Genomic DNA, 16852 nt, shown 5'->3' with positions numbered 1-16852 from the left:
AATGGGGAGCAGGTGTGTTGAATTTGGTGTTATCGCTCTCACTCTCTCATACTGGTCACTGGAAGTTCAACATTGCACCTCATGGCAAAGAACTCTCTCAGGATCTGAAAAAAAGAATTGTTGCTCTACATAAAGAAAGCCTAGGCTATAAGAAGTTTGCCAAGACCCTGAAACTGAGCTGCAGCACGGTGGCCAAGACCATACAGCGGTTTAACAGGACAGGTTCCACTCAGAACAGTCCTCACCATGGTCAGCCAAAGAAGTTGAGTGCACGTGCTCAGCGTCATATCCAGAGGTTGACTTTGGGAAATAGACGTATGAGTGCTGCCAGCATTGCTGCAGAGGTTAAAAGGGTGGGGGTTCAGCCCTTCAGTGCTCAGGCCATACACCGCACGCTGCATCAAATTGGTCTGCATGGCTGTGATCCCCGAAGGAAGCCTCTTCTAAAGATGATGCAAAGAAAGCCCGCAAACAGTTTGCTGGAGACAAGCAGACTTAGGACATGGATTACTGGAACCATGTCCTGTGGTCTGAGGAGACCAAGATAAACTTACTTGGTTCAGATGGTGTCAAGCTTGTGTGGCGGCAACCAGGTGAGGAGTACAAAGACAAGTGTGCTGTCTTGCCTACAGTCAAGCATGGTGGTGGGATGGTCTGGGGCTGCATGAGTGCTGCCACCACTGGGGAGCTATGATTCATTGAAGGAACCATGAATACCAACATGTACTGTGAAATACTGAAGCAGAGCATGATCCCCCTCACTTTGGAGACTGGACCGCAGGGCAGTATTCCAACATAATGACCCCAAACACACCTCCAAGACGACCACTGCCTTGCTAAAGAAGCTGAGGGTAAAGGTGATGGACTTTCCAAACATGTCTCCAGACCTAAACCCTATTGAGCATCTGTGGGGCATCCTCTAATGGAAGGTGGAGGAGCACAAGGTTTTTAAAATCCACCAGCTCCGTGATGTCATTATGGAGGAGTGGAAGAGGACTCCAGTGGCAACCTGTGAAGCTCTGGTGAACTTCATGCCAAAGAGGGTTAGGCTGCATTCACATGTCAGCGTATGATCGCGGGCAGAACCGCCGCGGTTCCGCCCGCGATCCGGAGATTTATTGCAAATCGCGGGACGCCTAGCGTTGCCCGTTGATTTGCAATAGCCCCCCAAACGCCGAGCGATGTTGCTCGCGATTTACGCCCGCCGAATCGCGGCAACATCGCGCAAACAAAATCGCGGGACGCAATACGCTCCAAAGAAGCTCTTGTACTTTTTTGGAGCGTATTGCGTCCCGCGATTTTGTTTGCGCGATGTTGCCGCGTTTCGGCGGGCGTAAATCGCGGCAACATCGCTCGGCGTTTGGGGGGCTATTGCAAATCAACGGGCAACGCTAGGCGTCCCGCGATTTGCAATAAATCCCTGGATCGCGGGCGGAACCGCGGCGGTTCTGCCCGCGATCATACGCTGACATGTGAATGCAGCCTTAAGGCAGTGCTGGAAAATAATGGTGGCCACACAAAATATTGACACTTTGGGCCCAAATTGGACTTTTTCACTTGCCAGCGGTTTAGAGTTATTTTGAGGGGACAGCAAATTTACACTGTTATATAAGCTGTACACTCACTACTTTACATTGTAGCAAAGTGTCATTTCTTCAGTGTTATTATCACATAAAAATGTATAATAAAATGTATAATAAAATAATTACAAAAATGTGAGGGGTGTACTCACTTTTGTGAGATACTATATATACAAACACAGAGACACATATATATATATATATATATATATATATATATATATATATATATATATACACACACATACATACACAGTATATATACATACATACATACATACATACATACATACACACTATTGGGTTGTGGTCAGGACTCTATTTGTAAAAAAATTTTGAAAGCCATTTATCATTTACCTTCCATTTTACAATTATGTGCCACTTTGTGATGGTCTATCACATAAAATCCCAATAAAAATAAATTTACGTTTTTGGTTGTTACATGACAAAATGTGGAAAACTTCAAGGGGTAGGAATACTTTTTCAAGGCACTGTACAGATTTTAACAGGTTCTCATTTTAAAACACTGTTTGCTCACACCACTACTTACCGGATCAGCCAAAATGACCACTTGAACTGTAGCTTTCCCTGGCGTGTCCAGGCTTACTAGAGGCGTTAGTATCTTTTGATTCTCTTTTTTCATGATTTCCTCAATGCCTGCAAGCTGTTATTACAAAGACAAACTAGTCACCAAGTAGACATAATAGTTATGGGGTTAGCTGCCAAGATGTGAATTAAACTTCGTCAGCTCTTTCAATTGTATACCCTTATGGACCAGAACAATTTGCACATTTCCACTTTTTTGGAGTTAAATAAATAGGAATACATTGTATTAAAGAAACTTTATTTTTTTTAATGTGTAAGGTTTTCTTAAGAGAAGTATAGGCTCTGCAAAAAAAAAAAAAAAATGTATATTTATATATACCTTTCACTTTACAATTATATGCCAATTATATGCCACTTTGTGTTGGTCTATCATACATACATCTATCTATACATACACACATATATACAGTGGGTACGGAAAGTATTCAGACCCCCTTAAATTTTTCACTCTTTGTTATATTGCAGCCATTTGCTAAAATCATTTAAGTTCATTCTTCTTCATCATGAATGTACACATAGCACCCCATACTGACAGAAAAACACAGAATTGTTGACATTGTTGCAGATTTATTAAAAAAGAAATATCACATGGTCCTAAGTATTCAGACCCTTTGCTCAGTATTTAGTAGAAGCCCCCTTTTGATCTAATACAGCCAGGAGTCTTTTTGGGAAAGATGCAACAAGTCTTTCACACCTGGATTTGGGGATCCTCTGCCATTCCTCCTTGCAGATCCTCTCCAGTTCTGTCAGGTTGGATGGTAAACGTTGGTGGACAGCCATTTTTAGGTCTCTCCAGAGATGCTCAATTGGGTTTAAGTCAGGGCTCTGGCTGGGCCATTCAAGAACAGTCCTGGAGTTGTTGTGAAGCCACTCCTTCGTTATTTTAGCTGTGTGCTTAGGGTCATTGTCTTGTTGGAAGGTAAACCTTCGGCCCAGTCTGAGGTCCAGAGCACTCTGGAGAAGGTTTTTGTCCAGGATATCCCTGTACTTGGCCGCATTCATCTTTCCCTCGATTGCAACCAGTCGTCCTGTCCCTGCAGCTGAAAAACACCCCCACAGCATGATGCTGCCACCACCATGCTTCACTGTTGGGACTGTATTGGACAGGTGATGAGCAGTGCCTGGTTTTCTCCACACATACCACTTAGAATTAAGGCCAAAAAGTTCTATTTTGGTCTCATCAGACCAGAGAATCTTATTTCTCACCATCTTGGAGTCCTTCAGGTGTTTTTTTAGCAAACTCCATGCGGGCTTTCATGTGTCTTACACTGAGGAGAGGCTTCCGTCGGGCCACTCTGCCATAAAGCCCTGACTGGTGGAGGGCTGCAGTGATGGTTGACTTTCTACAACTTTCTCCCATCTCCTGACTGCATCTCTGGAGCTCAGCCACAGTGATCTTTGGGTTCTTCTTTACCTCTCTCACCAAAGCTCTTCTCCCCCGATAGCTCAGTTTGGCCGGACGGCCAGCTCTAGGAAGGGTTCTGGTCGTCCCAAACGTCTTCCATTTGAGGATTATGGAGGCCACTGTGCTCTTAGGAACCTTAAGTGCAGCAGAAATCTTTTTGTAACCTTGGCCAGATCTGTGCCTTGCCACAATTCTGTCTCTGAGCTCTTCAGGCAGTTCCTTTGACCTCATGATTCTCATTTGCTCTGACATGCAATGTGATCTGGAAGGTCTTATATAGACAGGTGTGTGGCTTTCCTAATCAAGTCCAATCAGTATAATCAAACACAGCTGGACTCAAATGAAGGTGTAGAACCATCTCAAGGATGATCAGAAGAAATGGAAAGCACCTGAGTTAAATATATGAGTGTCACAGCAAAGGGTCTGAATACTTAGGACCATGTGATATTTCAGTTTTTCTTTTTTAATAAATCTGCAACAATGTCAACAATTCTGTGTTTTTCTGTCAGTATGGGGTGCTATTCATGAGGAAGAAGAATGAACTTAAATGATTTTAGCAAATGGCTGCAATATAACAAAGAGTGAAAAATTTAAGGGGGTCTGAATACTTTCCGTACCCACTGTATATACACATATACACATACACACACACACACACACACACACACACACACACACACACACAATCTGTCTCCTGCCGCCTCTGTGAGAACTAAACCAGCAAACACCGCTGATCTCACAGTTCTCCCCTCCGCTCTGTGCAGAGAGCTGTGACTGTCAATCAGCAGCTCTCTGCTCTCATCTCCAGCACTCACTGGAGCACTGGGCTGTGGAAGGGGCAGGCTCAAGCATTTGGCAGATCACCAAGAGGCTGAGCCAGGTGGCTTCTGGGTGGATCCCGACCATATAGTCGGGAGCTTTTCAGAGCCTGGACCAGCTGACAGTGGACTTTAGCCCACATACACTGTAACAATATGTTGTCAACTCTTTATTTTGACAAGAAACACTTGCAACCTATCTATATATGCAAGTGCCTGCCTTTTCATAGCTGGTCCTGCTGTTTAATAGAAAGCAAATTCTGGCTGTTATTTTGACAAACAGTAACTGCCAGTAACAGAAGTGAAATGAGCAGAGTAGGACATAGAAGATAAGGCTTAGAAATGTTGTTGACATTTAAGACATCTCGCTCATGTTCAATATATTCAAATGGTTAAAAACTTTTACACGTAAAAGAAAAAAAAAAATAGTACGTATGGCAATACTGTTTTTTTTTAGTCCCTTGGATAATACAATTGGACGTGCTGGCCATTGAGTTTAATCAGTTACAAAGAATAATATAAACATATCTCATATAGATGGGTATAATTAACACCTACCTCATCTTTCGGGCAAGCAAATGCAATTCTGCCAAATGCCGTCCCATGGTCCACCGGTCCTCCAGCATCCCGCAACTCCAGCTTGCACTGCAAACCCAAACCAGTGTGTTAAATGTTTCTGTCAACAGCTAACAGAGCGCATTAGCATACAGGATTCATAAAACAGTGATAAGTCTGGAACAAAACTGCCAACAAACAATTTACAAGATCTATTCACAGCTCAGATGAAACTGATATTACTGGGGAAAAAAAAAAAAATATGAATTCACCAACAGAGTAAGTCACTTGTAGAAGGTGTATTTATAAACTCTTTCCCTTGCAGCACTAAATAAGGTAAAGTTCAAGATATAGTATAATCAAATGTGCAGTACCAATCAGTTTATTTCACATATCAAACGCAAGCACAGTTTTGTGACAATCCAGCTATTTAATAAGGGTTATTGAGGTTTGTCTGTTGTGCTATTTTTTTTTTTTTTTTTTAAGGCCGTCTGTTTTGTATGCCTGTGCTTTTCTTTTTTTAACAAATAATGCAAACATTGAATGATGTAGGCTGGGTTCACACTGGGGCGAACACAGACATTGCATGCGATTCACAATGCATTGCTGTGCAGATAATATGCGATGTGAATTCAGCCAATCAGATCATAATGGTACTGGACCCTTTTTTGGTCCTCACTGGAATCGGATTGCATAGGTGTGAACATCCATGCGATCCGATTCCTGTACCATTTCACAGTTCGCACTGGGATCCGATCTGAGGGTGTCACTAACTTTCCATTGACATCTGCAGTGGTTCGCAGATGTCAGTGTGAACCTCCTGCGGCTCAGGCACGATTCAGGATCCTGCACAGGGATTGCAGGGTTTCTTGCATCGCACCAGTGTGAACCCAGCCTCAAAGTGTCTTTTCTATCTTCACTGTGTTCCCAACTCTCACCTTTTTCAGTACATGAATACATATGATATACCTGTATACCATTGTAGACTTGCCTGGAAAAGAGTAGGACTGGTTCAAAATATCATTTAAAATTTATATTAAACATATATTGAAATGTGGCAAAGTTAAAATTATTGTAAATTTCTAATAAGCATATATTCTTTTTTTTTTTTTTTTTTTTTGCACAGTTTCCCCTAACAGACTGTACACATGGGTCGAATATCGGGTGGCATCGGCCAGTTCAATAGAAACCAGCAGACATTCTGCCCATGTGTATGACAGAAGCAGACCGTAGGGGCATGACCAAAAAAGGTCTGCCGATTGGTACCTGATCAGTGCTCTCAGCCAATGGCTGAAAATGTCCACCGTTGTGTTCTGGCTGGTGGGGGGCCATCACCCTCTCAGAACACAATAGCTCAGCAGGGAGATTGCCGTACTAATGTCAGATCCTTAGTACAGCGGCTCCTACTGAGCTGTCAGGTTTTCTTTTTTTTTTTTTTTTTGCACAGACCGCTGGGTTAAACAAAAAAAAAAAAAAACTACTAGTGTGAACCAGGCTTTAAACTAGTTTTCATGTGACTTTTGCATCTGTTAAAGTATAACTAAAGGCAAAACTTTTTTTTTTTTAGTTTTGGACAGTAGAGATAGATTAGAACATGTCCGTTTTAATTGCTGTCTGTTCCCCTGTCAAGTAGGCTCACCCTTCTATTTGTCCTGTTTAAAGTTGATAAACATAATAAACAGGACAGATAGATAGATTGAGAGGGTGAATCTCCATAACAGGGTGTACAGACTGCTATAAAAAACGATAATTATTCTAATCCCTCTAAAAAAAAAAAAAAATTTGCCCTTAGTTACACAACTGCTAAGAAAATATATCACCCCCACAGGGCATTGTGAGAAGGGGGGGGGGGTCGCATTTTTTTCCTTTTACAGGTATTTATATAATGCCGACAATCTACACCAGACATGTCCAACCTGCGGCCTGGAACCACAGGCAATGCAGCCCACTGCCCCCTGACAATTATTATTTTTTTGCTGGGGAGGAAGGAAGTCGAGTCAGGGGGCACGGCCACAGTGGCTTCCAACTAACTATAGGCAGAGGCTGCCTCGGAGGGGAGGGGGGAGCGCTGCCGGATTGCAAGCAGATCGGGGATCTCCTGCTTACCCAGCGGTCGATGTCATACGAAGCCCCGCTTCCTGGACCGGCTCCTATGATAGACAGCACATTGGTGACTTATATCATAGGAGCCGGTCCAGGAGGCAGGACTTCGTATGACAGCAGTCGCCGGGTAAGCGGGAGATCCCCACTCTGTGTAATCCAGCGGCTCTCCACTCTCTTCATTGCAGACTGCATTACATGGGCATGCACTGGTGAGGCTGCATTGGATGGACACTGATCAGGCTGCATTGGAAGGGCATGCACTTGTGAGGCTGCATTGATGGGCACTGATCAGGCTGCATTTGATGTGCACACACTGGTGAAGCTGCATTGGATGGCACGGTTTAGGCTGCATTGGATGGGCATGCACTAGGCTGTAAGTGCCGTGCGATCCCCCGGCTGCAGTGGGAGACTTAGGATGTCTGCAGTCAGTGACAGAGCCGCTGCTTCCTGTATAGTTCCAGCTGTCACAGGCAGGGTGCATTTCATATCACTCAGCCTGTGACAGGAGCCATTCAGGAAGCAGTGGCTCTGCTCTCTACTGCAGCCGCTGCTACCTCCAGCAGTACCAAACGTCACGACCAGCATTACCGACACGACCAGCATTACCTGCCAGCAGTCTGCAAAATACATGTATGAATAAGGACATGACATTTTCTGGCTGCCTAAGTCATATGTGCTAGGGGTGCAACTATCCCCCAGCACATAACTGTAAATATCCCAGCATGTGCAGTGTTAAAGACTCCTCCCACCGTCACCACTTCCAATCACTGAAGTGGTCATGGTGGTTAGAATGTTCCTTTAATATCTCTCAGAAGACGTAAACCTCTGCATACTGATTGCATTTCATTTGATCATCCTTTAGTTGTGTTAAATTAGTGCAGGGGAGGGGGGCGTGGCACGACGCGGGAAGGGCGTGGCAGCGTTTTATACTTATATACCTTAACTATAGTATAATTTTATATGCGGCCCAAGAAAATTTGTCTACACTCAATGTGGCCCAGAGATGCCGAAAGGTTGGACACCCATGATCTACACAGTGCTTTACATATATATTATAAAATATTAAAGAGGAAGTAAACCCTCCTCTACAACTTTTACCTATAGGTAAGCCTATGATAAGGCTTACCTATAGGTACTGTAAATATCTCCTAAACATGTACCGTTTAGGAGATATTTACCTTACATGCCGCCAGTGACGTCACTGGCGCATGCGCTCTGAAGGAACAGCCGATCGTGCCGTTCCTTCAGATTCCCGTGCCATGACTGTCGGCTCCCGCGCGCGGGAGTGACGTCACTGCGGCTCCGGCCAATCAGATGGCCGGATGCCGCGATCCCGGAAGATGGGCGACTGGACATGTCGCCCGTCATAGAGGTGAGTGAGCGGCACGGCGGGGGCTCGTTCTAAGGTAAGTATTGCATAATGAGCTAGTATGCGATGCATACTAGATCATTATGTGTTTCTCTTGCAGGGTGTAAAAAAAAAACAAAAAAAAAAAAAACAAAACGAGTTTACAACCTCTTTAACATCAGTCCCTGCCTTCAAGGAGCTTACAACTATACATAGAAAAAAGTTTTTCTAACAACACTTAGTACAACATTATGAGAAACTGATGATGTGTGCCCATTTTTGATGTCTTTTCTCTGACAATATTTGCAGTCTGTCTCGGTTTACTCTTTCGGTTTATTTTTCAACTGTGCAAGTTTTTACTGTGTGTTTTAATCATAAAAGCAGAATGCCTAAAAGAACACTTCAGGAATACTGACAGAAGTACCTTTTCTGCAAAGGAGAGCAAGGAAGGGGGGGGGGGGGGGGGGAGTGCAACACTAAGGAGAACAGACGCAGGAGATGTAGCACACCCACTGAGGATGTAAAGCTGAATGGGTGAAAGAACCCTCCGGTTCTGCTGACAGGAACCAGGAAGTGCTCTTAACTCTTTTTTTATGACATGGGATTAATACAAAATTGATAACATTTACAGGAACCTGCTCGTTTTTACACTACAGTGCACACCGAATGCAGCTTTGTAATCGTGCTACTTCAGCGCGATTTCAAAGCCACCGGTCAGTGCAATTTCATGTGCTGCTTGCCGACATCTGTGCAACTTCATGCACAGATGTCTATGCAAGCCGCACATGAAATTGCCAAAAATGGCGCAGGAACTTTTATTAATTAAAAATCAGTGAAAGTCAGAGTTGCATCGATTTGAACATCCCATAGACACAAACACGTTGCATATAGCTACAAAAAAATAAAAATAAAATATGATTATACAATACATTTCTTTTAACCACTTCCATACCGAGTCATGTAAAATGACGTCGGCAAAGTGGTTGTCTAGATCCGGGCCGCCGTCATATGACGTCGGCCCGTTCTAGCTGCTACTGCGCGCCCCCGGCGGCGCGATCAGGGATGAGGCTCGTCCCTCGGACATAGCCCATCCCTGATCAAGGTAAACAGCCAATAGAAATTGGCTGTTTACCACGTGATCGGCTGTGTCAATCACAGCCGATCACATGAGCGGCTCCAGCACGAGCCGCTCGTTCTCTCTGCAATGCGCGCCCCCGGGGGCGCGCAGAGCAGCGATCGGGGACGAGGCTCGTCCCTCGGACAGAGTCGATCCCCGATCTAGGTAAAGAGCCAATGAAATTGGCTCTTTACCACGTGACCGGCTGTGTCCAATCACAGCCGGTCACAAATGTCAACAGAGAACACAGTAACTAGCTGTCACCGTGTTCTCCTCCTCACACACTGATCCTGTGTGAGGAGGAGATTGTGGTAACAGCTAGTTACCAACTACAGTGCACCCTAAACACACTGATTGCCCCCCCCCCCCCCCAATAAAGAGCACCTGTCACTAGCCCATCAAAGTACCCGAGTACCTGTCATCAGGTACTCAGATGACAGGTACTTGGGTACTCTGATGGGCTGGTGACAGGTATTCGGGTACTCTGATGACGGGTACTCGGGTACTCTGATGACAGGTACTCGGGTACTCTGATGACAGGTACTCGGGTACTTTGAGTACCTGTCAACGGAGTACCCGTCATCAGAGTACCTGAGTACCTGTCACCTACCCATCAGAGTACCCGAGTACCTTCCACCTGCTCATCAGAGTACCTGACGCCTGAAGTACCCAAGTACTTGCCGCCTGCTCATCAGTACCCATCACTACTCATCAGTACCTATCACGTATCAGTACTGATCATCAGTACCCATCAGTACAGTATCACCTATCACCTATCAGTCAGTGAGTACTACTCATCAGTACCTATCACCTGCCTGTCACCTGCCTATCAGAGTACCCGAGTACCTGTCACCTGCCTATCGGAGTACCCGAGTACCTGCCACCTGCTCATCAGTACCAGAGTACCTGTCACCTGCCCAACAAAGTACCCGAGTACCTGTCACCCTTCATACAGCCACCATGTCCAAGTCCAAAAAGGTTTATATACGTCCTCCGTTTAAACCTAAATACCGGTGCTATGGCAGCAGATAGCTGCCATAACCCTGGTATTTTTTTAAACGGTGGACGGTTGGCTTTCCGATAAGGGTGGTCCCAGCGGCGGATTCGCCGTGGGATCACCCTTCCGGGATGGCGGAAGAGGCGCCCCCCCCCCCCCTCCCGACGCGTTCCGGTCCTTTTCCCCGCTTACCGGACCCGCCGGCAGCGGGGAAAACGATCCGGTCCCGAATCCTCACAGACAGGATGTCGAGTGAGGGCAAGCTTGCCCTCACTTGACTCTATGGTCTTGGAGGACCGGAGCTACGGAAAATGTTGTTGCCTAGCAACCGGTTTAAAGGTCCTTTTTTTTTTTTTTTTTTTCATTTTATATTATAATTATTTTATTTATTTTTTTTTTTCTATCTTTTAGTGTACTTGTGAGATCTGAGGACTTTTTGACCCCAGATCTCACAAAAAAGAGGTCCTGTCGTGCCTATTTCTATTACGAAGAATATTTACATTTCTTTTAATAGAAATAAAAATGATCAATTTTTTTTTTTTAAACGGTGTAAAAATAAAAAATAATAAATAAAATAAATAGTAAAAAAAAAAAAAAAAAAAATTAAAGCGCCCTGTCCCCGTTAGCTCGCGCGCAGAAGCGAATGCATACAGAAACCCCGCCCACATATGTAAACGGTGTTCAAACCACACATGTGAGGTATCGCCGCGATCGTTAGAGCAAGGGGAATAATTTGAGCCCTAGACCTCCTCTGTAACTCAAAGATGGCAACCTGTAGAAATTTTTAAATTGTCGCCTATGGGGATTTTTAAGTACCAAAGTTTGTCACCATTCCGTGAGCGTGCGCAATTTTGAAACATGACATGTTGGGTATCTATTTACTCGGCGTAACATTATCTTTCACATTATGGAAAAAAATTGGGCTAACTTTACTGGTTTCTTATTTTTTAATTAAAAAAAGTGAATTTTTTCCAAAAAAATTGCGTTTGGAAGACCGCTACGCAAATACGGTGTGATAAAAAATATTGCAATAATCGCCATTTTATTCTCTAGGGTCTCTGCTAAAAAAAAATATATAATGTTTGGGGGTTCTAAGCAGTTTTCTAGCAAAACAACTGATTTTAGCTTGTAAACACCAAATGTCAAAAATAGGCATAGGCAAGTGGCTAGGATGCATGATGATGCTCCTTGGATGTTAGGCCCCTCTATATGGCTAGGCTGTGAAAAAGTCTCACACATGTGGTATTGCCATACTCAGGAGGAGTGGCAGAATGTATTTTGGGGTGTCATTTTTGCTGTGTACATGCTATGTGTTAGGAATATCCTATAAATTGACAACTTTGTGTAAAAAAAAAAGTTTTCATTTTTTTCCCACATTTTCCAAAAACCTGTGGAAAAAAATGATATGTTCAAACGACCCATAATGCCTCATAGAATATACGTTGGAGTGTTTGCTTTCCAAAATGGGGTCATTTTGTGGACTTTTCCATTGTATTGGTGCTCTAGGGCCTTGAAAAGTGTGATAGGTAGTAAGAAAGTTTTATGTGTATTTATGCTCCTAGAACGCCTGAATGTGCTTCTTGAACGTGGAGTCTCTTTTTGTGGCCAGGCTGTGTAAAAGACTCACACATGTGGTATCGCCATACTCGGAAGGAGTAGCAGAATGTATTTTTGGGTGTAATTTTTGCTGTGTACATGCTATGTGTTAGAAATAGCTTATAAATTGACAACTTTGTGGGAAAAAAAAGAAAAAAAATTTTTCTTCTTCATTTTCCCAAGAATTGTGGGAAAAAATTACAACTTCAAAAAACTCACCATGCCTCTTACTAAATACCTTGGACTGTCTACTTTACAAAAAGGGGTCATTTGGTCGGTATTTGTACTGTCCTGACATTTCAGGGCCTCAAGAAAGGAGATAGGCAGTCAGTACATCTGGTGTGATCAATTTTCAGTAATTGGTACCATAGCTTCTAGACTCAATAACTTTCACACAAACTAAATAATATACACTAATTTGGGTTAATTTTACCAGAGACATGTAGCAGTATACATTTTGGCCCAAATGTATGAAGAAAAATTTATTTTTTGCAAAATTTCATAATTGAAACTAAAAAAAAGTGTTTTTTTTTCAAAATTTTTGCTCTTTTTTTGCATATATCACGAAAAAAAAAAAACCCCAGTTGTGATCAAATACCACCAAAAGAAAGCTCTATTTGTGTGAAAAAAATGATAAAAATTTTGTTTGGTTACAGTGTAGCATGACTGAGCAATTGTCATTCAAAGTGTGAGAGAGTGCTGAAAGCTGAAAATTGGTCTGGGCAGGAAGGGTGTCAAACTGCTCTGTATGGAAGTGGTTAAGGTGTATTAGTTAGACTTTGTCATGTCTATTTATTTATGAAGTACCCAGTTTTCCTGAAAATAAGCCCTATCCCAAAAATAAGACCTAGCGTTAATTTTGGGGACGGCTGCAATATAAGCCCTACCCCGAAAATAAGCCCTAGTTAAAATCGTTGTAAAAACATGTAATCCGTTTTTAAAAAATTATATAATGTGCAGTGGGTCTCCTTTTGTAACTTTATTGTAGAAAATACCTTATTTACAGTGCCGCTGGACGTTCACATAACCCGAGGTAGAGCTTCTCCTCTCCTTCTAGTTGACGTCAGTGCCCCCTCACTCTACAGTGCTCAAAGCGGGGAAGAAGAGCTCTGGTGGGTCATGTGAGCATTCAACGGCTCTGTAAATAAGGTATTTTCCACTATAAAGTTACAAAAGGAGACACACTGCACATTCTATAATCTTTTTACAAAATGGATTACATAATTTTAAAATGCCTTTAATCAAAATGTATTTTTGGGATTACAGATTGTCCTAATGCTGACTCCTGAGCTGACATGTGAAGAGAAGACAGCAGACACAGGAATTTTTAAAAACATTTAATTGTTTTATTCCGGGTTTTTTAGAACAAAGAGAGGGGTAAATGACACAGTACAAGCACTCTGCTGTCTATCATGCCTTAGGATCAGGATTTTTTGTTAGGGCTACAACCACTTTAAGATTGTCATGATAACATGACTGTTTTTGAATAAATGTAAATTATTGTGCATACCCATACCGTAAATAAATAAGACACCCCCTGAAAATAAGCCCTAGTGTGTTTTTTGTAGCCAAAATTAATATAAGACCCAGTTTTATTTTTGGGGAAACACAGTAGTTCCTTTACCCCCTGTGCAAAATAAAAAAATCATCTCTTCTACCTAAAAGACACATGCACACGGTCGAAAATTCCAGTGCCACTTTCATATCAGGTTGATAGCATTTTCCACTGACACTGGTGGCTGCCATTATAGGCACCCTAAAAGCCTACTGTAGGTAATAGGGCAGAAACTGCCCTCTTTTACGGCACTAAACAATAGTTTGAAAGCAGATATTACCTGACTGTCGCCATAACCCAGTAATACACTCCTCCTGCTTTGATCCTCATGATAGATCTTCAGGCCCAGCAGATTATGCCAGTAAGCAGTTGAATTCTTTAGGTTGGATACAGCAAGAGTGACTTTCTGAACAGGATCTGTAGAATAGACATCAAGTTATGTAAACATACTCTTCTCGGATTGTGCAATAAATGTTGTTTTCCTTGCAATATTTTCCAAGAATGCTTGCTTCGGTTTTTTCTGCCATTGCGGTTTCAGAAGTTAAAATGAGTTAGTTCTCTTCTGTAGGGTCATACTACTCCAGTGTTCATTTCAGGAGGATGCCTCACAATGGTGACCAAACTTTTTTTGGCATTTGCTTAAATTTCCAAATCATATGTAAAGCAATTTTTGTGGGGATAATGAGGGGAGAATATAAAAACTGGAGCAGGCAGAATTTAGAACAACTGTGAATTGCAATCAATCAGCTTCTATCTTTAGCTTGTTCAGTTAAAAGTGAAAAATAGAAAACTGATTAGTTGTAACGCACAACTGTTCCAGATCCTGTCTGCTCCAAACTCCAACCTCCCCACTGACATAGATTATCCTACATATTGCCAAGAACGAGATCATGTCACATCCCGCTGCTCTGGAAGACCCTCCCCAGGAAGTACATACTTAGGAAGGACGACAAGAAAAACTGCCCTCCCCAAAGCATTCAGCCAATCAGGATGGCAGGACACTCAAATTCAGCTAATGAAGGAGGCACTCACAACTATGCAAGAAGAATGGTATGCACAGCCATGATGGACGTAACAGACTCAGAGAATGAGCATGAAAAAGGGATAAAAGCTTGCCAGAGATGGATTGAAACTAGGATAGTAGAGACCGGTCAAGTTTCAATTTATGCGTGGCCCCCCCTGCTGGACAGAAGTGGATCTAACAATCGTCATTTGTCAAAGGGGCATGTTGGAAAACTTTTCTTTGAGCAGCTGGCTCAACCGCTGATCAGTGTATTCCGACAGTGAAGATTCCCAGCCATCAGAACAACATCAAGGAGGATTCCTCCACCTACCTCACCTTTTGTGGATTGGGGGGGGGGGGGATGATCTATGGCCAGCATTAGGCTCACCTTACACATTGTTTGTACAATCAATTTTACATCCAAATAATATAGGACATATGGGGGCCTACATAACCTATCAAATCAACCAGGCTCTTGCGCTACAAAATTGCTGGTAGATATAGCTGAGATTGTACAATCAGACTGTAATGTGTGTGGGGAGCTTTAGAGAAGGTTCAAAGATATACACAGATATATATACACTGCCTTGTCCGGACACCCTGGCTGGTGGATGATATTTTGGCGAGCACACGTACAGAAAAGGAGCTATATGATAATGGCAATACTGACAGACACTAGAGGTAAAACGGTCCTTTTTTTTTTTTTTTTTTTTTTTTAGACTCTAGCTGGCAGATTCCTTACTGGAGGAATAAAGAGCTAATGACTGCACATTTTTCTGTTCCTGCTGCCTTCATCTCTCCCTGATTTCTCCCCTCCACTGCTTGTTTTAATTAATCCTTTTGCTGCTGGTACTTTGACAGTTTCTCCTTTGCTTTGATCTCACGCTCCCACATTCTCTGTTTCCATGCCTCCTCTACAAGGGCATTTTAGTATTAAAAAAAAAAACACTTGTCTGTAAACATCATAATCCTTAATTTTTCTATTGATATCCATCTATCTATCTATCTATATATATATAATCTATTTCTATTCTATTTCCTGATGATTGTGCAGTCATTGACTCCACATAGGTCTAAGAAAGTCTAATAAAAGTTTGCCCTGTATTTTTGCCATTCAGATGCACATTTGCTTCTGGTAACTCTCACTTGTTGCTCAACTGTTCATGCAAGTACCTGCACAGTGTAACAGAAATTATCTACTATGCATAAGAAATGTGGGACTCTTAACAAATGTGCAGTCGCACACCAGCAGAAAAAACATCAGGGCAACACTGCAGATTCCCAGTCTGAACTATATAAGGCATGAAAAACAGTAAAAGCATTGGCTCACGTGTTTACTTGCCAGCCCCTACCTATAGCAGGCTACCTTGCTGCAGAACCTCACAGGGCCAATTGCAAATAAACCTTGGTGCTGTATTGATTGGTGGCCCATTTTGGATTTAAAGCCCCTCTGTTATTGGTTGCAGCATCACCACATTCTCAAGCCTAATTTATGGGTATTTCTGTTGTAGGAGGTACAGTATAAGTGAAGTCTTCTTTTACTCTTATGAATGAACAATCAATGCTGCTTGTTTATTCAGAATAGCAAAAGATCACACAAACTGCAGTGCTGCGTGAACTGTTTGTGTCTGCTTGTAAACATACACAGCTTCACAAGTGGTTCACACAGCACCACAGTGTTGAGTGATCTTTTTATGAAGGAATGATCAGCGCTGTTGGGACCAGTGTCATGTATGTTACAGGCAGCCCCACAGTGGCTGGACGGATTGGAATGGGACCAAGTGCTACACACACTTGATGCCCTAAAGAGTAAAGTTTCAAATATCAAAGTTGAATGTAATAAGTGAGCGCTAAAATAAGAATAATAAATAGAAAGTTGCTAGCAATAGGTAAGCATACAAAAAAGCTAAATAGAACAGTAATAAAGGCGCAGTGCCTTAATATAGAAACAGCAAATTAAGTAATCAAGTAAATTAATATTTTAAAAAATCCACTATAAATTATGTGCAAAAAAATGTGAACGTGAAAACCACACACAAAAAAAGGCATAAAAAAAACTAAAAAAGTTCTTTAACTCCAGAAATTCGGAAAAGCCCACAACGCCACTAGATGGAAGCGTTTGCGCAAGGACGTCACCCTGCCACTTCCGGTTTTGGAACTAGCAGCCAT

At 42.6% G+C, this 16852-nt stretch overlaps 1 protein-coding gene across 1 annotated transcript in view; it reads right to left on the bottom strand.

Moving 5' to 3' along the window:
* Positions 1–16852, bottom strand: part of GLOD4 (glyoxalase domain containing 4) — an 82693-nt gene that overhangs the window by 27071 nt on the left and 38770 nt on the right. Inside the window, exons 5-7 of the mRNA XM_082244827.1 lie at positions 13961–14097; positions 4968–5054; positions 2131–2244 (exon numbers count right to left, since the gene is read on the bottom strand). Of these exons, the coding sequence (XP_082100953.1) occupies positions 2131–2244; positions 4968–5054; positions 13961–14097 (338 nt within the window). The remainder of the gene's footprint in view (positions 1–2130; positions 2245–4967; positions 5055–13960; positions 14098–16852) is intronic.

Source organism: Pelophylax lessonae (assembly GCF_965119305.1).
Source record: "Pelophylax lessonae genome assembly, chromosome: 2".
In the NCBI taxonomy this organism is placed as follows: domain Eukaryota; kingdom Metazoa; phylum Chordata; class Amphibia; order Anura; family Ranidae; genus Pelophylax; species Pelophylax lessonae.
Note: the sequence above shows the minus strand (reverse complement) of the source record. Positions and strands in the feature narration are given on the sequence as shown.